Source organism: Mesoplodon bidens (genome assembly GCF_964165515.1).
Source record: "Mesoplodon bidens genome assembly, chromosome: 18".
Taxonomy (NCBI): domain Eukaryota; kingdom Metazoa; phylum Chordata; class Mammalia; order Artiodactyla; family Ziphiidae; genus Mesoplodon; species Mesoplodon bidens.
The window spans coordinates 50,479,477-50,503,787 of record NC_138175.1 but is presented as its reverse complement, the minus strand read 5'-3'; the positions used below and the strand labels follow the sequence as shown (position 1 = coordinate 50,503,787).

The 24,311-nt window shown below is 40.7% G+C and overlaps 2 protein-coding genes across 5 annotated transcripts in view; both read left to right on the top strand.

The window, feature by feature from the left end:
- LOC308605397 (uncharacterized protein) overlaps nt 1-5,585 on the top strand; it is a 36,875-nt gene extending 31,290 nt beyond the window's left edge. For all 4 annotated transcript variants that reach the window (XM_081215353.1, XM_081215351.1, XM_081215352.1 and 1 more), the window contains one exon: nt 2,190-5,585. In XM_081215353.1, coding sequence (XP_081071479.1) covers nt 2,190-4,690 — 2,501 coding nt within the window. In that variant the 3' untranslated portion in view covers nt 4,691-5,585. The remainder of the gene's footprint in view (nt 1-2,189) is intronic.
- Nucleotides 5,586-19,128: 13,543 nt separating this feature from the next.
- The window catches only part of ZNF235 (zinc finger protein 235), a gene marked incomplete at its 5' end in the record, with an annotated part of 57,649 nt that continues 52,466 nt past the window's right edge, over nt 19,129-24,311 (top strand). The window contains one exon of the mRNA XM_081216048.1: nt 19,129-19,201. Coding sequence (XP_081072174.1) covers nt 19,129-19,201 — 73 coding nt within the window. The remainder of the gene's footprint in view (nt 19,202-24,311) is intronic.

Genomic DNA, 24,311 nt, shown 5'->3' with positions numbered 1-24,311 from the left:
AGAAAAGAAGAAAGGTCTAAAATCAATCATCTAAGCTTCCACCTTAGGAAACTAGAAAAAGAAAAGCAAATTGTAAGCAGAAGAAAAGTAAGTAGAAGACAAGAATAAGAATTGGAAATAAGAAATCAGTAGAGAAAATCAATGAAACCAAAAGCTGGTTCTTTGAAAAGATGCCTAAAATGGATAAGCGTCTTAGCTAGGGTAACTAAGAAAAAGAGACACAAATTACTAATATCACAGAAATGCAAATTACTAATATCAGAAACGAAAGAGGGAACACGACTACAGAACCTGTGGGCATTAAAAGAATAAAAAAGGAATACTATGAACAAACTCTATGCCCACAAATTTGACAGCCTAGATGAAATAGACCAATTCCTTGAAAGACACATTTGCCAAAAGGAAAGTAAAGCTATTTACTTTATTTGACATGCCTCGTATTCTGTGTCCCTTCATTTCATTATTATATAAAATATTCATATAGTAATTGAAAGCTTTGCTTTTGAGAAACCTAAGACATCACTAGGCATTTTTTAAATTAATTTTTTATTGAAGTATAATTGGTTGGCATCTTTTTTTTTAAGTACTACTGAGATGAGTACTCATAGACATGCCATAAAGTGTTACCCTGCAGTCAGTGCACTGCCCCAGATCCTACTGCCACTCAATCATCAGTGTGGCCTTCTATTTTTAATTTTTTTAATAAATTGGTTATAGGGTGGGGCTACAGGTAAGATTTTATACAAGAAAAACTACACCATTTATTTTCAAAATTAAAAAGACACAATCCACAAGATTTTTGTGACCTTTGCTTTTCTCATCAGCAGGTGATATCTGAGTGTAGCCCTACCTCTCATACAGCCTTTCAACATTGCAGTAAAACTGCCATCACCAGTTCCTTTCCCATGAAAAATAACTTAACACATATATGCACTTTCAGTTCTGTGAGAATAACTCAAGCTGTGATCTATTCATTATGTGCTTATTGAGCAACTACTGTTTGCTAGGAGTGTTACAGGCAGTGAGGGTAATGCTGTGTACACAGCGAAGTGCTTGTCCTTGTGGGTAATCCACCCCAGTGTGGAGAGACAGAAAAACACAAAGAATTATTATGTTTGAGGATAATATTCAGGTTATGAAAAAAATCCTCTTTTACTGCTTTTTTTTTTTTCCCCCGGATGCTGAAAGAGAATTAACGTACTGCCAAGTGTTAGGAGAGTGCATGTTATTACTTCAACCCTGTTGGACCACCGGTCCTCAGGGAGTATACTTCTCACTAGGATATGAAGATCTGCTGCCTGCTGATAATCCGAGCTTTCATAACTAAGGGACAAGCCATTTTCACCCAAACATACCCATCTTCAACTCTTCTGGAGCCTCAAATTCCCTAAACATTAAAGTAATTTTCTAGCAGAATGGTGCAAGCCAAAGTCAATGTTCGTTGAGTTTAGTTTGTTTGATAACAGAGGACACCTACTGGTGCCATAAAACTTGCCTGTGCTTCCCTCAGCCTCCATTTTTTTCTGATGTCTTTGGAGTTGAATTCTGTCACCCGTGTTTTACATTCTGACCTGCACCATGGCCCTTGATAATTGCAAAATATCTTTTGAAAGGAGTTAAAGCTGATAATGGCTGACAGTGACTTAGAAGAGCTTATTAGTCTCATGAAGATAAAGAACGAATTAGAGATAGGCAGTTTGATGCCTCAAGCATAGATTAAAGATCTACTTTTACCTTCATCTGCACAGCATTTAACATGCAGTCTTCTTAAAAACAAACAAAAACGTTACCATGCCCATTACTATCAGGGCAAAAAGCATTTATCCACTTGAAACTATACTCTTTGCAATTTGAGACTATCCCCTTCTGTTTTCTTGAAATCTCCAGGCAGCCCATGATAATATGTGTATGGTTTAACTAGGCCTTTTGAACAGGGCACCATCTTCGATGTCCAGGTTGTGTTGCAAAGCCCTAATTTTGAGGCACGCAGATAGCCAGAATTCTGTGGATCCTACTTATATTCCTGGTGTAGCCAAAGATGAGCCATTTTCTAAGTATCATCAGAGGCAGTAACATGAATTTTCCTCCAGTTTATTGAAGTTGCATATCATCATCTAAGTGCAAAATCTTGAAATCTCGGAATAAAAGCATTCACTGTGTACACGTCTAAAATCTCTTTATTTTTATAGGAACCAAGAGTCAACATAATATGGAAAGTATTCAGGAAGTGGGATTAAGCTGCCTTTCCCCCAAAGAGCTTTCCACCTGGCAGACCTGGCAACAAGGTGCAGGCAGGTTAACTGGGTGTCAAGATTCCATGAAAACTTCTCAAGAGAATATTTCTCAGCTGCAAAAGCAAGGCGATTCCCCCTGCCAAGTTTGGGCAGGAATACCGATTCAGATTTCTGAAGATGAGAACTACGTATTGACTCATATAGGAGATGGTTCCCATGACCTAAAAGGTCAAGAATTTCCCTCTTGGAGAGCCCAGCATTCTTGGAGGAAAATGTATCTTACAGAGCCACGTAATTATCAGTGTAGATGTCAGAAAATTTCCATGAAAAATGATTTCTGTATGTCTGAAAGTATCCGTTGGATCTCACATCACAATGATAATCTGGGTGTACACAGAACAGAAAAAAACTATAGCTGCCATGACTGTGGAGAAGATGTCATGAAGGTCTCATTGCTTAATCAAGACTTAATTCAGACAGGGCAAAAACCCTACTCTGGTAATGAGTACAGAAAAGCCTTCAACAATGACTCCAGCTCTGAAGTTCTTCAGCAGTTACACTTGGAAGGAAAGCCCTGTGCATACAGTCCATGTGGAAAGGACTGTAGTTACAGTTCAGTTCTTCATACTCATCAAAGTGTTTGTAGAAGAGACAACTGTGTTTCTGAGAGTTCACATCTGCAATGCCATCAGAAAGTACATGCAGAGGAGGTGCCACTTAAATATGAATACGGTGAGACTGTCAATCAGTGTTCCTCTCAAAACACATATGAACTTACTCACACGGGAGAGGTGTCCAACAGATGCAACATTTATGAGAAGGGCTTCAGTCATAGCTTAGACCTTAGTAGTAGTTTTAGGGTCCATACTGAGCAGGAGCCCTGTGGATTTGAGGAGAACAGGAATGCCTTTAACCAGAATTCTTGCCTTCGAGCCCATCAGAAAATCCAAACTGAAGAGAAACTCTACACAGATGTGGAGTGTGAGAAGGGTTTCATTTGTAACTCAGATTGTAACATTCAGCACAGAGTTCACATGGAAGAGATTCCCTATAATTCTGAGGTGTGTGGTAATGGCTTCAGTCTGGCCTCACATTTTCAAGACCTTCAGATAGTCCACACTAGGGAACAACCATATAAACGTTATACATGTGGTAACAGCTTCAGCCAAAATTCATATCTTCAAGGCCATCAGAAAATTCACATTGGAGAGAAACCTTACAAGGAGTGTGGGAATGGCTTCAGTTGGAATTCAAAACCTAAAGATCATCAGAGAGTCCACACTGGAGAGAAGCCATACAAATGCAACGCATGTGGTAAAGTCTTCAGTCACAGATCAGTTCTTAATGTTCATCAGAGGGTCCACACAGGAGAGAAACCTTTTAAATGTGAGGAGTGTGATAAGGGATTCAGTCGGAGTTCATACCTTCAAGCCCATCAGAGAGTCCACACTGGAGAAAAACCATACAAATGTGAGGAGTGTGGGAAGGGATTCAGTCGGAGTTCATACCTTCAAGGCCATCAGAGAGTTCACACTGGAGAGAAACCATACAAGTGTGAGGAGTGTGGGAAGGGATTCAGTCGGAGTTCACACCTTCAAGGCCATCAGAGAGTTCACACTGGAGAAAAACCATTCAAGTGTGAGGAGTGTGGGAAGGGATTCAGTTGGAGCTTTAATCTTCAAATTCATCAGAGGGTTCACACAGGAGAGAAACCCTATAAATGTGGAGAATGTGATAAGGGCTTCAGTAAGGCCTCAACTCTTCTGGCACATCAGAGAGTCCACACAGGAGAGAAGCCATACCAATGTGATGAATGTGGTAAGAGCTTCAGTCAGAGATCGTACCTTCAAAGCCATCAGAGTGTCCACACTGGCGAGAGACCATATATATGTGAGGTATGTGGGAAGGGCTTCAGTCAGAGAGCATATCTTCAAGGTCATCAGAGAGTCCACACCAGAGTGAAGCCATACAAATGTGAGATGTGTGGGAAGGGCTTTAGTCAGAGCTCACGCCTTGAAGCACATCAGAGGGTCCACACAGGAGGGAAACCATACAAATGTGAGGTGTGCACAAAGGGTTTCAGTGAAAGTTCACGCCTTCAAGCACATCAGAGGGTCCACACAGAAGGGAGGCCCTATAAATGTGAACAGTGCGGTAAGGGTTTCAGTGGGTTTTCAAGCCTTCAAGCCCATCACAGAGTCCACACTGGGGAAAAACCATACAAATGTGAGGTGTGTGGTAAGGGCTTCAGTCAGAGATCAAACCTCCAGGCTCATCAGAGAGTCCACACGGGAGAGAAACCATACAAATGCGATGCATGTGGTAAGGGTTTCCGTTGGAGCTCAGGTCTTCTAATTCATCAAAGAGTCCATAGTGGTGATACATTCTATAAAAGTGAAGAATATGGTAAGGTTTATCTTTCTTCAGAGAATCCATACAAAAGTGAAATTCTGTAAAACGGTATTCTATTGCGTTCTGAAGTCCTCAAATGAGAGCTGAAATTTTCCATTCACTCCAGTTCTTAAAGTAGAAAAAGTTTCTTTCATGAAAAGGTAATGTTTCTGCCCAACATCGACATTCACAGTAGGAGACCACACAGCAGAGACATCTAATGAGAGGGGTTCCACATGGGATTTTGTGAGAACTTTAACATGTCATTGCACGTTACTTTAACCAGTTGTTGCACTAGGGCTTAAAAAAGATACGAGTATAGTCAGGATTTTAACAGAAGCACAGTAATGAGCATGCCTAAATCCACATCCACTGGAATGTAAAGTTAATGAGAGAAGGGGCTTCATGCATTGTTAAGTCACCAAAGCCACGACACTGCATAACTCAATATTAGGTGCTCAGTACTTTTTGCTAAATGACTAAAAGTGTGTAAAGGTATCATGTTTGAAATTTTTATTAAGCTGTTTTCCCCAAAAAGTCATTTAAAAATGTATTTGGAGGAGGAATACTGCAAGTAATGTAAGCACTTCAAGTAAATATTATTTGAAATGTATCAGCAATACTGCAATCTGAAATTACATGAATTTGGTTGTAGCCCTGTTGGGATTGGTTCTCTCCCTTTGTCCCTCGTGTAAGCAGGGATGAACTGAATTTCTTACCATTTGGTCTCTTTCTCTACAGTATACTATCCATTTAAGTTTAGCTGTGAGTATGTACACCTGTGTGCACTTTAAAGGACAGTACAAACTGATAAAACAACGTTTCTGGTTAACTTTACAAAAATGGAGCACTGCATTTCACATAATTGAATTTTTACTCCTGCCCTGTGTGTTAGGACAGAGTTTTACTGTAATATTTGGAAAGTGGCAGAAATGGTTACTAATGACAAATACTTTCTTAATAAATGTCAAAATTACAATACTTGGTTTTTTAGTCTCCATATTTCCATCAAAATCCTTTTGATCTGACTGATTTCTAAGAGTTATAACCTTTGTCCAATTCAGACCCCCTTAGGCAGGATCTGTGACAAGTTTGGAGGACTTTAATTTTGTCAAGTTTCACATCCCCATACTTCTTCCACTCACACAAAGAAAAATATCAATTTTTTTCTTTTTTTGCGGTACACGGGCCTCTCACTGTTGTGGCCTCTCCCGTTGCAGAGCACAGGCTCCGGATGCGCAGGCTCAGCAGCCATGGCTCACGGACCCAGCCGCTCCGCGGCATGTGGGATCTTCCCGGACAGGGGCACGAACCCGTGTCCCCTGCATCAGCAGGCGGACCCTCAACCACTGCGCCACCAGGGAAGCCCTCAATATTTTTTTAATTGAAGTATAGTTGATTTACAATGTTATGTTAATTACTGCTGTACAGCAAAATGATTGTTATACATATACAATCTATTTTTTATTATTTTCCATTATGATATATCAGGATATTGAATATAGTTCTCTGTGCTATACAGTAGGACCTTATTGTTTATCCATTCTATATATAAAAGCTTATATCTGCTAACCTCTACCTCCCACTCCCTCCCTCCCTCAACCCCCTTCCCCTTGGCAACCACCAGTCTGTTCTCTATGTCTGTGATTCTGTTTCCGTTTCATAGATAGGTTCTTCTGTGTCATATTTTAGATTCCACATAAAAGTGATATCATGTTATTTGTCCTTCACTTTCTGACTTACTTCACTTAGTATGATAATCTCTACTTACATCCATGTTGCTGCAAATGGCATTATTTTCTTCTTTTCTATGGCTGAGTAGTACTCCATTGTATATATGTGCCACATCTTTATCCATTCATCTGTTGATGGACATTTAGGTTGTTTCCATGTCTTGGCTTTGTGAATAGTGTTGCTATGAATATAGGGGTGCATGTATCTTTTTGATTTATAGTTTTGTCCAGATATATGCCCAGGAGTGGGATTGGTGGATCATATGGTAATTCTATTTTTAGTAAGGAAAGGAAAAATATTGAATTTTTCTAAACATTTTTTCAAGTGTATTGATTATTAGGATAAGATTTCCTTTTACTTGCTAGTCTCTGTCTTCAAGAACAATGCATTTTGTTGGAGGGAGTGAAAAATACAAGTTTGTTAGAGAAGAGTCATACAATATGTATCAAAATGTAAAGTGTACGTACCCACCTGGAAATCATAGAATAATAATTTAAGGTAAAGCAGTTTTAACAGAAAGGATGTGTACATAAGGGTAATTTTTTAAATTGGAAATTAGTAAGAGTTTAGATAAATATCTCTGTGTTCCTATAATATGGAGCTACAGAAAGTATGAAATCTAAAATGACAGAGAAGACTCACACATCTTGTTCAGTAAAAATGTGGATTGTACCTTCATAATATCCAGTTATCTTAGGTCTGTATACATATATGTTCAAATACATGCTTAATAGATTATCTGGGAAAGATTACTCACTGTCCTGTATACAGTGGTTTTCTGTGGCAAGCAGAATTTTGGCTTAGTCTTTCTTGTACTTTATTTTTTAAAATTCACAGTTAACATTTTAGCAGAGCAATATATTGAGATATTGTCCCTTATAGTTAAGAACTCATAATGTGATCACTCTGTTTCATTAGATGGCATCAAAAAGTCTCTAGAGAATACAGATAAATTAGATGTTAGCAGCTTTACCTTTCTATAAAATTTCTTTAGGTCTCAAAACCCATGCAGCCTTAAATGTCCTAGTACAATTCAGTAGTAGTATAAATTGGTGCACATAGTTTTTCTGTCAGATTTCAGCCCGTTGGATGAATGGGGTGACCAAGGCACTGGCTTAACCTGGCTTCCAAGGTGCTAGTTCAAGTTTCACAGTATCATCAGAAATTGAGGGCTTCTAATACATTTCTTTACTACAATCACTTCCACTGGAAGATCATGAGAGCTCATGGTGGTTTTTATCAGTTAGGATGCTTTTAGTTGTAGGTAACAAAATGTAGCTCAGAGTTGCTTAAACCAAAAATGTTTCTCAGTTCATATAAGTGAAGAGATGCAGGTAAGGTAAGACTTGGGTCTGGGTCAGTCAAGGAGACTTTATATTGCTTTTCTTTAAGTCTCTTACCTCTGTCCTTTTATGTGAACTCTTGTCTTCAGTTTGCTCACAAATGAAAGTATCACCTGCTTTATTGTTCACAGCCTAGAGAAGAGAGTTTGTCTCATTTTTAGTGTTACGTAGTCCTAGCTCCCCAAAAGCACAAGGTGTCTGATCTCTCCAATCCCCACTCAAGACTAAGACTAAACCAAGACAATACAGAACATCCCTGGTCCCCATAAACATGCTAGCTTTCTCCTAGTGACAAGCAATAGCAGGCTACATTGGGGAAAAGGCAAGAACATGGACAGAGAATCCTTCTGTGGCACAGGTGCATAGGGATAGCCAAAAGCTGAAGGTGGAGAAGGAACATTGAGGAAAATCCTCCAGCACTCCAGCCCCCACCCTAAGCACAAGGTAACATGAGAAAATTTTGAAGCAGTGTGCTGAAGATAACTATTGCAACAACAGAATCCAATTTCAACTTAACTCCTGACCAGACTGATTCAACACCCCACCCTAACATCCTAGCAGAACAGGTGTGCTCAGTTCCAGGCAAAAATACTATTTATTTCAGTCTCTGCTGATTGATACATGGTATCTTGCATTCAGTAAAAAATTATAAGATTTAAAAAAATATAACCCTCTGCCAAGAGACAGCAGACCAATCAATAAAACCACACTTAGAGAAGACTATATTTTGGAAATGCCAGAGAATTTTATACGACCGGTTGATGTGTTAAATGCTTTCATGAAAAGGGCAGACAATATACATGAACAGATGAGGGAATTTCAGTGGAAATTAATATAGAATCAAATGGGAAATGCTAGAAAAGAAAATGTATCACAAAGGATGATTTTGAAGGACTTGTAAGTAGGCTAAACACAGCTGAGAAAAGTGTCAAAGAACTTGAATAAAGGCTAATCAAAATCATCCAACCTGAAACACAAAAAGTGTGAAGAAAACAGAATAGAGTATCCAAGAACTATGGGGAAACTTTTTGTGGTCAAACTTACGTATAATTGGAAACCCAGGGTGAAAGGAGAGAGAGAATGAGAAGAAAAATATTTCAAGAGATAGTGGCTGCGAATATTTTTAAAATAATAAAAGACTTCACCGAATCCAAGAACTCAAGAATACACAAGCAGAATTTTAAAACAAACAAAAAACGCAAAAACCAAAAAACTAGGCACATTACTGCCAAACAGCAGCAAATGAACAATGCAGGAAATATTGACAGAAAAAGGCCACATTACATACAAAGAACAGAGATGAGGAAGAGAGGAGACTTCCCATCAAAAACCATGTAAGCCAGAAGGGACTTCCCTGGTGGTCCAGTGGTAAAGAATCCACCTTCCATGCAGGGGACACGGGTTCAATAACTGGTCAGGAAACTAAGATCCCACATGCCGCAGGGCAACTAAGCCTGTGCGCCACAACTACTGAGCTTGTGTGCCTCAACTAGAGAGCCTACATGCTGAAAACTACAGAGCCCATGCCCTCTGGAACCCACTTGCCACAACTACAGAGCCCACGTACCCTGGAACCTGTGCACCACAACTAGAGAATAGAAAACCTGCACACCATAACCGGAGAGAAGCCTGTGTGTCACAACGAAGAGCCCGCATGCTGCAACCAAAGATCCCACATGCCTCAACAAAGATCCCGTGTGCCGCAACTAAGACCCAACACAGCCGTAAATAAATAAATACATACATACATACATACATACATACATACATACATACATACATACATAAAAAAAACCGAGAGAGATTTCTTCTCTCCCCAACTTAAAGGAAAAAAACCAGGGGCTAAAAATCAGGGGCTTCCCTGGTGGTGCAGAATCCACCTGCCAATGCAGGAGACCCGGGTTCGAGCCCTGGTCTGGGAAGGTCCCACATGCTGTGGAGCAACTAAGCCCATGTGCCACAACTACTGAGCCTGCGCTCTAGAGTCTGCGAACCACAACTACTGAAGCCCGTGTGCCTAGAGCCCATGTTCCACAACAAGAGAAGCCACTGCAATGAGAAGCCAGTGCACCACAACAAAGAGTAGCCCCTGCTCACCACAACTAGAGAAAGCCCGCCTGCAGCAATGAAGACCCGACACAGCCAAAAATAAAGCCAGAAGACATTGGAGTAACATTTTTAATGTTCTGAAACAAAATACTGTGAATCAAAAAATTCCAAGCCCAATGAAAAAAATCTTCCAAAAAAGTATGCAAAATAAAGACATTTTCATATGAACAAAAGTTAATAGAATATACTGCCAGCAGATCTGCACTACAAGAAGTATTAAAGGAATTTTCCATAGGCTGGAAGAGTATCATACCAGAAACAGACGTGGATCTAATAAAGAAGTTTTAAAATGGTTAAAAAGGAAGTAAAACATAAAATAATTTTTCTTATTTCTAATCACTGGAAAATACAACTTCTAAAGCAAAACTAGGAGCAAAGTTTTGTGAGTTTATAGCATATATAAAAATAAAATGTAATGATACCACAAAACAGGGTGGAGAAATTGGAAGTAGCTGTCATATACTATGTGAATGGGCATCATATTATTAGAAGGTAGACTGAAAAATAATAGATGTATATTATAAGCCCTTGAGCAACCATTTAAAAAATTTAAGTGGCATATAACTAATAGACCAGTAGTGGAGATAAGTTGGAATTCTAAAGGATAATCCAAAAGCAGACAGGAAAATTGAACAAATAACACGTGGCATAAATAGGAAACAATTAGCATGATGGTAGGTTCAAATCCAGTAATAATCAAAAATTACATTAAATGTAAATGTTCTAAACACACCACTTAAAACAGAGATTGTCAGATTGGATTAAAAAGCAAGACCCAACTATATGCTTTATGTTTTCTACAAGAAACCCTTTTTAAATATAAAGAGATAAGTAGATACAAAGACTAGGATGGAAAAAGGTATGCCATGCTAAAATTAGTTAAAAGAAAGCTGGAGGGGACTTCCCTGGTGGCACAGTGGTTAAGAATCCGCCTGCCAGTGCAGGGGACACGGGTTCGAGCCCTGGTCTGGGAAGATCCCACATGCTGCGGAACAACTAAACCTGTGTACCACAACCACTGAAGCCCACATGCTTCGAGCCCGTGCTCTGCAACAAGAGAAGCCACCTCAATGAGAAGCCTGCACACCTCAACAAAGAGTAGCCCCCACTAGCTGCAAGTAGAGAAAGCCTGCGCACAGCAGTGAAGATCCAACACAGCAATAAAGGGAGGGAAGGAGGAAGGAAGGAAGGAAGGAAGGAAAGGAAAAAGAAAAGAAAACTGGACTAGCTATATTAATATCAACAAAGAATTCATACAAGGAGTATTACCAAGGATATACCAGGAAGACGTGCAGTGCCAAATGTGTATGCATCTAACAACAGAGCTTCAAGATTCATGAAGAAAAACCTGGTAGAAAACCACAAGTATAGTTGGAGACCTCAGTAGTTATCTTAGTAATTGATAAAAACAAGATGACAACATCAGTAAAGACAGAGAAGGCTTGAACAACACTTCTACCCAACTTAACTTATTTGCCAGTTAGAGAACACTTCATCCAACAGTGATCAAGTACACATTCGTTTCAAGTGCATTTGGAATATTCACCAAGATAAATCATATTCTGGGCCATAAAACAAGCCATGCCAAGTTTAAAAGAAGTAAAACTATACAATGTTCTCTGACCCAAAAGTAATTAAACTATATTGAGCAAGTGATACATGTTGCCTCCGACCTGGAGCAGCCGTCCCAGGGTGTCCACCCACTGCATGGTTTCTAGGTGTTGAGGTCCCCGTGAATATTAGGAACACCTTTGTGCCTATAAATTTGACAATTTAATCAAAATGTACAAGTTCCTTGAAAGACACAAATTACCCATGCATACACATGAAGTAGACAACCTGAATAGTCCTGTATCTCCTGAAGAAGTTGACTTTACAGATTAAAAACCAACAAAGACAATTTAGGGACAGATGGTTTTACTGGCAAATTCTAGCCAAACATAAGGGAAAAATGATTCTAATTCTACCAAAAAATGCTTCAAAAAAAATAGAAGTGAAACCTTTCTAAGTTATTTTACAAAGCTAGCATTACCCTGATAACAAAATCCACCAGTGACATTATAAGAACAGAAAACTATTGACTAATATCCTTCATGAACAAAGTCACAAAAATCCTCAATGAAATATTATCATTCAGAAATTTATAAAAAGTATAATGCATCATGAAAGTGGTATAGATTCTGGAAATGCAGATTGTTTCAATATATGAAAATCAAACTGCCTAATTCACTGTATCCACAGAAAAAAAGAAGAAATAGATGAAGGAAAAGCATTTGACAAAATTGAACATCCATTTATGACTTCAGACAAAAACAAACACCTAGGAATCAAAGGGAGCCTTCCTTGAGCTGATAAAGAATGTTGACAAAATACTGATAACATTTTTAATGGTGAAAGATTGAATACTTTCACGCAAAGTTTGGAAACAAGTCAAAGATTTCTATTCTCACCACCATGTCAACACCATACAGGAGCTAATAGCCAGGGCACTGAAGTGAGAAAAAGAAAAGATATACAGATAGGAAAGGAAGAAATAAAACTATTTGCAGAAGACAAGATTCTCTATGTAGAAAAGTCCAAAGAATCAACAGAAAAGCTAGTAGAAATGGTGAGTTTAGCAAAGTCATGGGAAACAAGGTCAATATACAAAATCACTGTTAGTCTTAAACTACTGGAAACTGAGATTAAGAAAGAAAAAAGCAGTACCAGTTCAGTAGCCCCAAATATATAATTTGTGTGTGTGTTGGTAGGTGGGGTGGGGGCGAGTGTGTGTGATCTCTATGCTGCATACTATGACATACTGATGAAAGATTTAGAAGACTACTCAAAGAGATGTGACCTGTTCCATGGAATGGAAGACTCAGTATTGTTAAGCCATTTATCCTAAGTTGATCTATAAGTGCAACATAGTCCCACTCAATATCCCAGCAGGAGTTACTGCAGAAATTGACAAGCTATTTCTAAAATCTACACAAAAAGCAATGAAACGAATAGCTTTAAAAATATTAAAAAATGAAGAACAATGTTGGAAGACTCATAATGTCTAATCTCAAGACTTACTACAGGACTTCCCTGGTGGCGCAGTGATTAAGAATCCACCTGCCAATGCAGGAGGCACAGTTTTAAGCCCTGGTCCAGGAAGATACTATATGCTGCAGAGCAACTAAGCCCGTGTGCCACAACTACTGAAGCATGCGTGCCTAGTACCCTTGCCCCACAACAAGAGAAGCCATTTCAACGAGAAGCCCGCCCACCTCAACAAAGAGTAGCCCCTGCTCACCACAACTAGAGAAAGCCCACACACCACAACGAAGACCCAATGCAGCCATAAATAAATAAATAAATGAACAAACATGAATCAAATATTGCACATGTAGATTAAAGGAAAGAACATATGATTAAAAAAAAAGACTTACTACAAAGTTACCGTAAATCAGGACAATGTGTTATTGGTAAAAGGATAAACACATAGAACAGTAGAACATGATAGAGTCCAGAAATAGACACACATGTATGGTCAATTGTTTTTTGAAAAACGTGCCAAGGCAATTCAGTGAGAGAAATAGTATTTCATTAAAGTGTGCAGGAATAATTAAACATCAATATGCAAAAGAATGAATCTCAACCTATACATCACACCATATAAAAATTAACTCTAGGGCTTCCCTGGTGGCGCAGTGGTTGAGAGTCCGCCTGCTGATGCAGGGGACATCGGTTCATGCCCCAGTCCGGGAAGATCCCACATGCCGTGGAGTGGCTGGGCTCGTGAGCCATGGCTGCTGAGCCTGCGCATCCGGAGCCTGTGCTCCGCAACGGGAGAGGCCACAACAGTGAGAGGCCTGCGTACCGCCAAAAAAAAAAAAAAAAAAAAAAAAAAAAATTAACACAAAATGGATCTTAAACCTAAAAGTCAATCCTAAACAATAAAAGTTCTTGAAGAAAACATGGGACAGTTTTCTTTGTCACCTCAAGTAAGCAAGGAGTTTTTAGTATGATCCATAAAAGAAGATAAGTTGGACTTCATCAAAATTTAAAACCTCTGCTTTTCTCTTTTTTTGTTTTTTGGCTGCACCGTGCAGCATGTGGGCTCTTAGTTCCCCGACCAGAGATCAAACCCAGGTCCCCTGCATTGGAAGCGTGGGGTCTTAACCACCGGACCACCAGGGAAGTCCCATCTGCTACATCCTTTTAAGGGCTGCATACATAGTATTCTACTATGTTTATGTATTATTACTTATGTCCTACTGATAAATGTTTGTCACTCTTCTAAAAAAAAGTTGAGACAACTGAGTATCAAATTTTTGGTGGAGATTTTTGAAAGCCAAGATTTAAGATTTCAGCTAATTTAAAGCTTCTCCTCAGGCTACAGAACTAGCAGAACAATAGTAGAGTTCTAGAAAATGAAAGCAAGAAAAGACACCACTCTTTGTTAACAGGAATTTTCCCTGAGATGTCTCTAAGAAAACAATTCTGTAGCCTCCTGTTCAAGTTGTTTAGGACTAGCTGATGTCCTGGCATTCAGGAAATTAAGAAAAGGGAAAGAACATGACCCGACAGCCTCAGTAGCAAGTGAGAGTCACGTAAGAGGCCAGGATAGGGACGGGAGGTGGCTGGAAGGTGAGAAAAGAGGAAAGGGAAACTTGGGAAGAAGGATGTGTAAAGAAATTTTACAGGTGAGAGACCAAATAGGCCCAGCTAGTTAAATGTTCTCATCCTACCTGTGTAGACCCTACCTAACTAACCTGGGTGGGGCAGGCAACAGTGATGTCATGGGTTTTTCCTTCTCCCTCAACTATGTTTCTCTTCAAAAATAGGGTATGTTACCAAGTTCCAGGTAACTTGGGATTTGCTTTATTTTTCCTAAATACAGTGTTCCTATTCTCATGAAGTGGACACATCCTGATTGCAGAAGTGAAAAAAACCAGGCTGAGGGAGATTAAGATGGCTGCTTTATTTCACAAAAATAGAAGAATTTGAACTAATTGGGCTCTGATTACTTTTTGAGTTTTTGCTGTAAAATTTTCCAACACTCAAAAAGAGTAGTAGGGGCTTCCCTGGTGGCGCAGTGGTTGAGAGTCCGCCTGCCGATGCAGGGGACACGGGTTCGTGCCCCAGTCCGGGAGGATCCCACATGCCGCGGAGCGGCTGGGCCCGTGAGCCATGGCTGCTGAGCCTGTGCATCCGGAGCCTGTGCTCCGCAACGGGAGAGGCCACAACAGTGAGAGGCCCACATACCGCAAAAAAAAAAAAAAAAAAAAAAAAAAAAGAGTAGTAAAGTGGACTCCCCTTTTCCCATCAGATTGCACCACGATAAAGATTTTTGCCACATTTGCTTTATCTATCCCTTCTTTCCCTTAATTTTCTTTATTTCTTTAGTTTTTTTTTTTCTGAGGTACTTTAAGTCCCCTTTTCCAGCTCCATCCTCTCTGAAATCCTTCTCCCTTTCTAGTTGGGATGTGGTAGGTGCTGCTTCTTTGCTGACTTTCACTCAGTGCATGTGCATGATGTGGAGGATAGTCAACAGGGCTCCACCTCACAGTCTCCAAAAGTCCTCGTAGGAAGGGGACTGTAGCCCCTCATTAGTGCAGGGCAGGAATGGAAAACGAGGCTCTGCCCACAGTCTCCAGGACAGTAGGGCTGAGTGAAGAGGGGAAGTAGTGCAGCTTTTTGTGGTTACCTGAAGGAGAATGGACTTAGTCAAAAGGGTTCTGTCCTGCAAAGGATTTGCACACCAACAGACACCAGGGAACTCGCCGTCAGGTTATTCCTCAAGTCCTGATGTCCCTAGCCAGTCTGAATCTTCTTTCCACTTTTCAGAATTTTATTAGTTTCCCTACGTTTTTTGTGTAGGGGTTTTGCTTGTAAATAGAGGGGGAGTAGGGTAGAATATGCTTAGTCTGGGACTTCCCTGGTGGCACAGTGGTTAAGAATCTGCCTGTCAATGCAGGGGACATGGGTTCAAGCCCTGGTCCAGGAAGATCCCACACACTGCAGAGCAACTAATCCCGTGTGCCACAACTACTGAGCCTGCGCTCTAGAGCCTGCAAGCCACAACCACTAAGCTTGCGTGCCACAGCTACTGAAGCCTGCATGCCTAGAGCCCATGCTCCACAAGGGAAGCCACCGCAATGAGAAGCCCATGCACTGCAATGAAGAGTAGACCCCGCTCTCCACAACTAGAGAAAGCCTGTGGGCAGCAACTAAGACCCAACACAGCCAAAAATTAAAAAGAAAAAAGAATTCATGGTTAAGATTGATTTTCTTAATTTATAGACATGCTACAATTGTCTAGTAAGGATTTCATTACTGATTTCTAGCTTTATTGCACCTTATCTAGAGAATATATATTATTAAAGTGTTTTGAAATTTGCTATTTATGCTTTATGGTCCAGCATATGGTCAAATTTTGTAAACATTCTATATGTACCTGAGCAGATGTGTATTCTACATATAATTAGATCAAATTTCCCAATTGGGTTAATTTTTCCATATACTTACTGTTTTTTACTGTTTGTATGTGTGTGTGTGTGTGTGTGTGCATGTGCACGCACGTGCGTGTATTTTATTAGGTAATCAGAGAGTATTTCTCCTTTTAGTTTTGCCAGATTAAAAAATATATTTGAGGATATTTATTACGTGTATGTAGATATATATTTGTGTTACGTTCTTGGATAATTTAATCTTTTATCACTATGATGTATCCTATAGTAGTTCCAGCGTAGTTTTTTGGTGTTAAAATTTACTTTGTCCATTATTTGTGTTGTAGCTTTTTTGTTTTGTTTTGTTTGTCATGCAGCATGCAGGATCTTAGTTTCCCCACCAGGTATCGAACTGGCGCCCCCTGCAGTGGAAGCACGGAGTCTAACACTGGACCACCAGGGAAGTCCCTATGTTGTAGTTTTTAACGTAGTGATAATTTGTAGCCAAGGATGATGATGTCTTTCTTCCACAGAAAATGTCATTTTCTTCCGACAGTTAGCTGTGAGGCCGTCAGCAATCCAGGATTTCCTTAATACACTCTCAGGGGATAAAGATGACTCAGAGTTGGGCTGAAAGTCTACTTCCCTTTTCACTCTTACTCTCAGTGTGCATTGCTTTGGAGTCCTCCACATAAAACAACAATTGAGGAAAAAGTTAAATGACAGATCCAGGAAGCTGTCAGACAGATCCACTATATGGGAATCCTATGTGACAACTGATATAATTTCTTCAGTAGGTCAAGAGGATGCAGGAGAGTCATGAGACTTATGCAATAGTCATGCAATGAATGGACGTGTTTTGATATTGATTCAAAAAAACCAAGTGTGAAAGACTTTTGAAAGAATTTGGGGCTTCAAATAAGGATAGAATAAATTAATATTGAGGTATTATTAATTTTGTTCAGTGTGATAATATTGTGGTTATGCAAATAAATGTCCTTATGTTTTTTTTTTTTTTTTTCTTTTTGCGGTATGCGGGCCTCTCACTCTTGTGGCCTCTCCCGCTGCGGAGCACAGGCTCCGGACGCGCAGGCCCAGCGGCCATGGCTCACGGGCCCAGCCGCTCCGCTCCGCGGCATATGGGATCCTCCCAGACCGGGGCACGAACCCGCATCCCCTGCATCGGCAGGCGGACTCTCAACCACTGCGCCACCAGGGAGGCCCTGTCCTTATGTTTTTGAGAAATATATGAAAATATTTTAGGGAGAAATGACAAGATGTCATGGATTTGTACTTTATTTCAGTAATAAAAAAGGAAGAAAAAAGAGTTAGATGAAGCATGTGGGGCAACACATCAATAACGTTTAATCTGTAAGATGAGTTTATGCACATTTAATTTTTTTCTCCATTGGTGTTTTTTAAAGTTTTCATAATAGAATATTTCATTCTTATCCAAGAGAAAAGTAGACAGGACAGCCTTTCTGGGTTTGGGGTTTTGTGGGGTTTTTTGTTTGTTTTGGTTTGGTTTTGGTTTTGGTGGTGGTAGTTTTTGTTGTTCTACAGTTTTTCTGGACTTGAGCCCATATCTCACAGGATAAATCATGGCCTCTCTGATTTCAGCTGGCTTGTGGAATACTAAAGCATGTTATTAATTTATTGGATTTACTGTGCAAAGAGCAGGTTGGTAGTAGGTGATATAATATCTGAAGATACACTCAAAAAAGAAATATTCTCAAGATTTTATATAGGATTTACCCCTTTCAATATTGCAGTGTTTATTCCAGTTCCCTGCCAGTGCAGCTTTCATTCACTTTTAAAGTGAGAAATTAAAACCAAGGAAATGCTGGAAGTTATTAATGTTTCTGCATTATGACCTGATGAACATTTGCCTTTTTCTGATTTCTGGGTACTTCGGAATCAACAGCCCACCCCAGCGGACACCGTTAAGAGTTCCAGATGCATCCAGGTACACATGGAACAAAGAAGGCAATCCAGTCAAGGTAAGACTGAGATCTTGTGTTCCTTAAATTGTTCAGTGCAGTTCAGGCCAATCCTCTTTCAAGATCTCCGTTTTTAACCCACACGTCGCTCCCATTCTATGATGATTTTTATTTTCTTTTCATATTTCAAGCTTCACTTTTCTCTCCTATGCAACATATTTCCTTGGCAACCGCTTATTAGTATAGTTATATGAGAAAGGGGGGGGTGAGAAAAAGAAAAGGGAAAACTGGGCTCAACCAGCGGCACAGAATTCATCCAAACTGAACCCAATTATTTGTAACACCAAAGGGCTGCATGGCAGGAAGCACCACCATGCAGCCACTCTGGAAAGTAGTCTAGAAGATCCAGATCTAGAAAAAGAAACTTCTGTCCAGGCAAGCAGGCCAGTGGCGCTCAGTCCACTGGAGCTCTGGGTTCTTTTGGAGACATTTGGGCTCCAGAACAACATGTCTATAGAATATTTTCCCCTCCAGGACTCTGGGAAATTTAATCTATGTACCCAGTGTAGTAATCCACATTTCCGCCCAGGAAGCCGAGGCTGTAGTCATTGTTGCCCTAGGGCACTGTAGGAAGTGTGGTCCAGGCGCTCCCAATGACCGCAAGCACTTTTGCCCCAGGTAGGCAGGACCGTGGACAGCGCTCCCCCTCGGCATTCTGGGAAACGCGTCTCAGGAGCTCCGAGTATTCGCAGGCACTTCCGCCCCGATGGGCGGGGCTGTGGATGTTGTCCTCCTCGGGCATTCTGGGAAGTGTAGTCCAGGAACTCCGTGTAGTCCCAGGCATTTCCGTTCCCAAAGGGCCGTGATGGGGAATTCTGGGAAATGTTGATCTAGGGCTCCTGGTAGTTTCAGGCACTTCCGGCCCAGGTGGGCGAGGTTATGACCATCTTTTCTCGTAATGATTGTCAGTTTCGCGTCCCGCCACTCTTCGGAACTTCCTCGAGTTGCTCTCGAGCAACAGCAACCCGGTTGTGAGTTTAAGGGGGAAAACGGATATTTGAGGTGTAAGGACGACAGTTTTAGTTCACTTAGGCGAAGTCGTCTCGAGTTTGGGGAGATTCTCCTGTCCCGGAGTTGGGCGCGGGCCCGGGTTGCAGTCTTTCCCGCGCTCAGCTCCCCGAACTCGCCTCCCCCACCTGTCAGCCACTTTCTAGCAGTATAACATTGGCCAAGTTATTTAATCTCTCTATGCCTCTGTGTGCTCATCTGTTAAATGGGTTGATAGCAGTACCTTCCTAATAGCTTTGGAATGTCCTCTGTAGTTCATTTGGGCAATGGTGATATTTCACAGCCTCCTTTCCTTCCCCAGCCCTGACTTCACAAGAAGGACTTGCACCGAAGTGCAGGGAGTAAGTAACCCCTTGGCTCCTGGCCCAGGGCCCCACGTGAGTAGGACTTGGCATTCTTCTTCTGTAAAAGATATTCACTTAAATGGGAGAAAAGGTAGGTTGTGTATTTATTTGGTTGTGAGTGATGCCAGTAATAAAGCCTTAGTTGTTAAGTTCCAGTCTAAGGGCTTTATACAAATTACATTTAGAGTGGCCCTATGAAAAGTGTATTTACTGTTCAGGAATAGTAATACTTAAAAAAAATTACTGTAAAAATTTTTATTAATTTTTTTTTTTTTTTTTTTTTGGTATGTGGGCCTCTCACTGATGTGGCCTCTCCCGCTGCGGAGCACAGGCTCCGGGCGCGCAGGCTCAGCAGCCATGGCTCACGGGCCCAGCCTCTCCGCAGCATGTGGGATCTTCCTGGACCGGGGCACAAACCCGTGTCCCCTGCATCGGCAGGCAGACTCTCAACCACTGCGCCACCAGGGAAGCCCAATCTATTTTTTAAAATAAATCTATAGCAGAACTAGCTTTTATGAGAAAACTATGTCCATATACATATTTAATGAGAAGAGTAGCGATGTTTTACATTTTTGCAAATCTCTTTAATTCTTGACTTTTTATAAGAAAAATAGCTGGATTTTCATATCCTCTTGGGCTGTCTGTTGTGAGATATTGTTTTGGTTGAAGTAATGAAGAAAATCCAGCCTCCCACAGTTATAGTTAGAAAAGAAAGGATTATTTTAATAGACTTTACAGATAATATTCTCCTTTGATACTGCACCCAAGAGCCACAAGTGATAGTTTCTTAAGATTATTGCGATGTGGAATCTGAAACCGTATCAGAGTACATTTTGTACTACATTACATTACAACCCTTTGGTCTGTTTTGTATTTTGTGTACTTTGAGTCTTTTATCCATTAATGGTTTTATGAAATGATGCATCGCTCATTTGGAAAATATTATTGGCCGAGTTTTACAGATATTTCAAATATTGACACATTTGATTTTACAAGATTTAAAAAATCATATTTGTCAATACCATCACCAGTCTCATCAGAAAAGTCCTGTCTCTAAAGACCTTAAGTCTTTAAGCACTGGGAGGCTGTCAAGCTCTCAGTGATACAAGTTTTCCAAAATTCTGATACTTTGCTGCCAGTAATTTTCTTTGAAGTAACAGGCTTGTTTTGCTCATTTCCAAAAGTTCTGCCAGATACCTAGATATGAGCAACCATAGTTTGTCAGTTGTTCTTTCAAGAAAAGGGATGTTTTCCAGAAAGAAATGCCTAATATTCCTGGTAACTCCAAGAATGGCCACAGCTGCCTTTTCTTGGGACAACCATTGTTGTCAGTAAGCATATGCAGTAAGTAAGCATAAATTTTACTGCAGACTATCACAAGGACGTACCCCAGGACTGAGATGCAGTAAAATTAATAACTTTTTTTTAAATTAATAACTTTTACTGTTTCATCAAGAACTTTCTTAAGTAAAACTATCACTGTTTTTACTATGAGTGAGAAGCAATAAAGAACACAGTGACTGCTCACATTTTTGGTGTCACTGCTTTGATTTATGCCAAGGTGCTAGCGATTTTAAACAACATTCTTTTGTACCATCATTGTGATTACAGACAGCAAAAAAGACAACCAGTGCCTTGATATTATTAGGAAAATAGTTTTGACCCTACGGACTCTCTGAAGGGGTCTCTGGGACCCCCAGGAGTCCACAGGCTATCCCTTAAGAACTGCTGCTTTATTTCTTGGAGCATCTGCCAACTTTTTCAGAATATTCAAAAGTTGACATATAATTATTGATAGTATTTTCATGATCTAAGACACATGTCTTTAGAAACAAACCAGCACTAAAGTGTGGCTCCTATATGTATCATATGGTAACTTTAATCATAATGATGATAATTATTAGCATCTATTGGGCACTTATTAACAAGGCAGAGACTCTAATGCTTTGCACGTATCAATTTGTGTATTCCTCATAAGACCCTATTGTTTTACAGATGAGGGAACAGAGGCACAGAGAGGTTCCTTGAACAATGGCTTATGCTGAGGGTCACACAGCCAGGAAATGGCAGAGCCAGAGTTAAGTCCCGGCAGCCTGGTTCCATTGCCTGGGCTCTTGGCCAGCATATTCTGCTTTCATTAGGATGTCAAGTAGGCTTAGAAGTTTTTGAGGATGAGGTCAAAACTAGGAGAAAACATATTGAAGCAGAGGATGTTTCAACTGAGAATAATTAAAGTCTAAAAGCTAGATGAGCAGGAAGAGGCCATGGTAAAAGAGGAACAGCCCAAGGAGAGGCCTGGAGGCTTTTGTGGGAAAGCAAGTGGAATACTAAGGCCAGAAATTTCGTGTGGTGAGAGGGAGAGAAAAGGTCTGACCTGGAAAGTTTCTGTGAATTGTGTGTTTATTTTAAAGGCGCAGGGGAGCCATAGAGGTATGTCATGCAAGAACATAACCACATTTCCATCTTAGGCAGAACCCTGACAATGAGAAGGAGAGCTAATTGATTAGGGGTAATATTCTGAGCACTTAAGGCTCAGACTCCAGATCCAGACCTGCTAGTTTTGAGCTCTAACATTTACTCAGTGACCTTGGGCAAGTTACTTAGTCTCTCTGTGCCTCAGGGTCAAAGATGTAAAATACAGACAGTATCATTACATATTTCATGAGGTTATTGTATGGGTTAAAAGAGACTATATATCATCGGTTGGATTATATATAGGTGCTGGAGTCTGGCAAAAACAAAATATATGTAAGACATTTTATTTTGTCATATCAAGCATGACAAAAGCAAGTTTTCAGAAGGAGTATGTGGAGCACATAGAAATACTTCAAGGTATCCTCTTCTCTCTCACCCCCTTCACTTTGAAACTTTGACGCTATCTTACCTTTGAACAAACATAAATATTCTATACGAAGGCTTCTTTTATTTTTTTAATTGAAGTATAGTTGATTTGCAATGTTGCGTTAGTTTCTGCTGTACAGCAAAGTGATTCATTATACATACATTATACATTCTTTTTCATATTCTTTTCTATTATGATTTATCACAGGATATTGAACATAGTTCCCCGTGCTATACAGTAGGACCTTGTTGTTTATCCATTCTATATGTAATAGTTTACAACTGCTAATCCCAAACTCCCAATGCATCCCTCCCCGTTGGCAACCGCAAGTCTGTTCTCTCTGTCTGTGAGTCTGTCTCTGTTTGTAAATAAGTTTATGTGTGTCATATTTTAAATTTTACATATAAGTGATATCATATGGTATTTGTCTTTCTCTGTCTGACTTACTTCACTTAGTATGTTAAGCTCTAAGTCCATCCGTGTTGCTGCGAATGGCATTAGATCATTCTTTTTCATGGCTGAGTAATATTCCATTGTATATATATGTACCACATCTTCTTTATCCGTTCATCGGTTGATGGACATTTAGGTTGTTTCCATGTCTTGCCTACTGAAGACTACTTTTTAAATATCTGCTTGGGAATTCCCTGGCGGTCCAGTGGTTAGAACTCCATGCTTTCACTGCCAAGGGCCCAGGTTTAATCCCTGGTTAGGGAACTAGGATCCCACAAGCTGCACAGCACAGCCGAAAAAAAAAAATCTGCTTAACATGATTTCTTTCTTTTTTTTTTTTTTGGCAGTATGAGGGCCACTCACTGTTGTGGCTTCTCCCGTCGCGGAGCACAGGCTCCAGACGCGCAGGCTCAGCGGCCATGGCTCAGGGGCCCAGCCGCTCCGCGGCATGTGGGATCTTCCCAGACCGGGGCATGAACCCGTGTCCCCTGCATCGGCAGGCAGACTCTCAACCACTGCGCCACCAGGGAAGCCCAACATGATTTCTTTATCCTTTGAATTCAGGATGTTTTGGCACAGGAAGGGGCTTATAAGAATTGCCTCTATTTTTTTTTTTAAGTTGATCTGGTAGATCTAAAATCAGGTCTGCCTTTCCACTCTGGGTATTTGCTTCCAGTGGCACTAAGAAACCATGATGCTTCTCTTTCTTCTTAGAGATTGCTCCACTGGTGTCTATAATGGAGAGAAGAGGGAAGGTGGAAGTCAGGAGGCCTGGATGCTGGGCTTAGCTCCCTTCCTGGCTCGCTGGGAGCCCTTGGGCAGTTAGTTCCCTTACTCCTAGTGAGGCAGGTTGTGTAGGGGCTAGGAGCAAGGACTCAGGCCACAGATCATCTGGGTTCATCAACTAGTGCAGTGGTTCTCAGCCCTGACTGCATCCTGAAATCACCTGGGGAGCTTTCCAAAATTACAGATGCCTTGACAGATTCTAATTTAGTTTTAGCAGGGCCTAAGCATTTTTTTTTTTTTTTTTTTTTTGCGGTACGCGGGCCTCTCACTGTTGTGGCCTCTCCCGTTGTGGAGCACAGGCTCCGGACACGCAGGCTCAGCGGCCATGGCTCACAGGCCCAGCCGCTCCGCAGCATGTGGGATCTTCCCAGACTGGGGCACGAACCTGTGTCCCCTGCATCGGCAGGCGGACTCTCAACCACTGCACCACCAGGGAAGCCCCTAAAGTAACCAATTTTATATCGATGGGCTGACATTTGAGTGGGGAACCTGAAGGAAGGGAAGGCTTCATCCATATGAGGGTTCCAGACACATTATAAGTCCATTTCCAGGGTTGGCTTTCAGAGTTTGCATTGAGCCCTGTTCTCTTCATTCTCCCAGACTCTGTCTCTGTTGTAAAAGATTAGCTTCCAGGTTTTTACTTTTTTT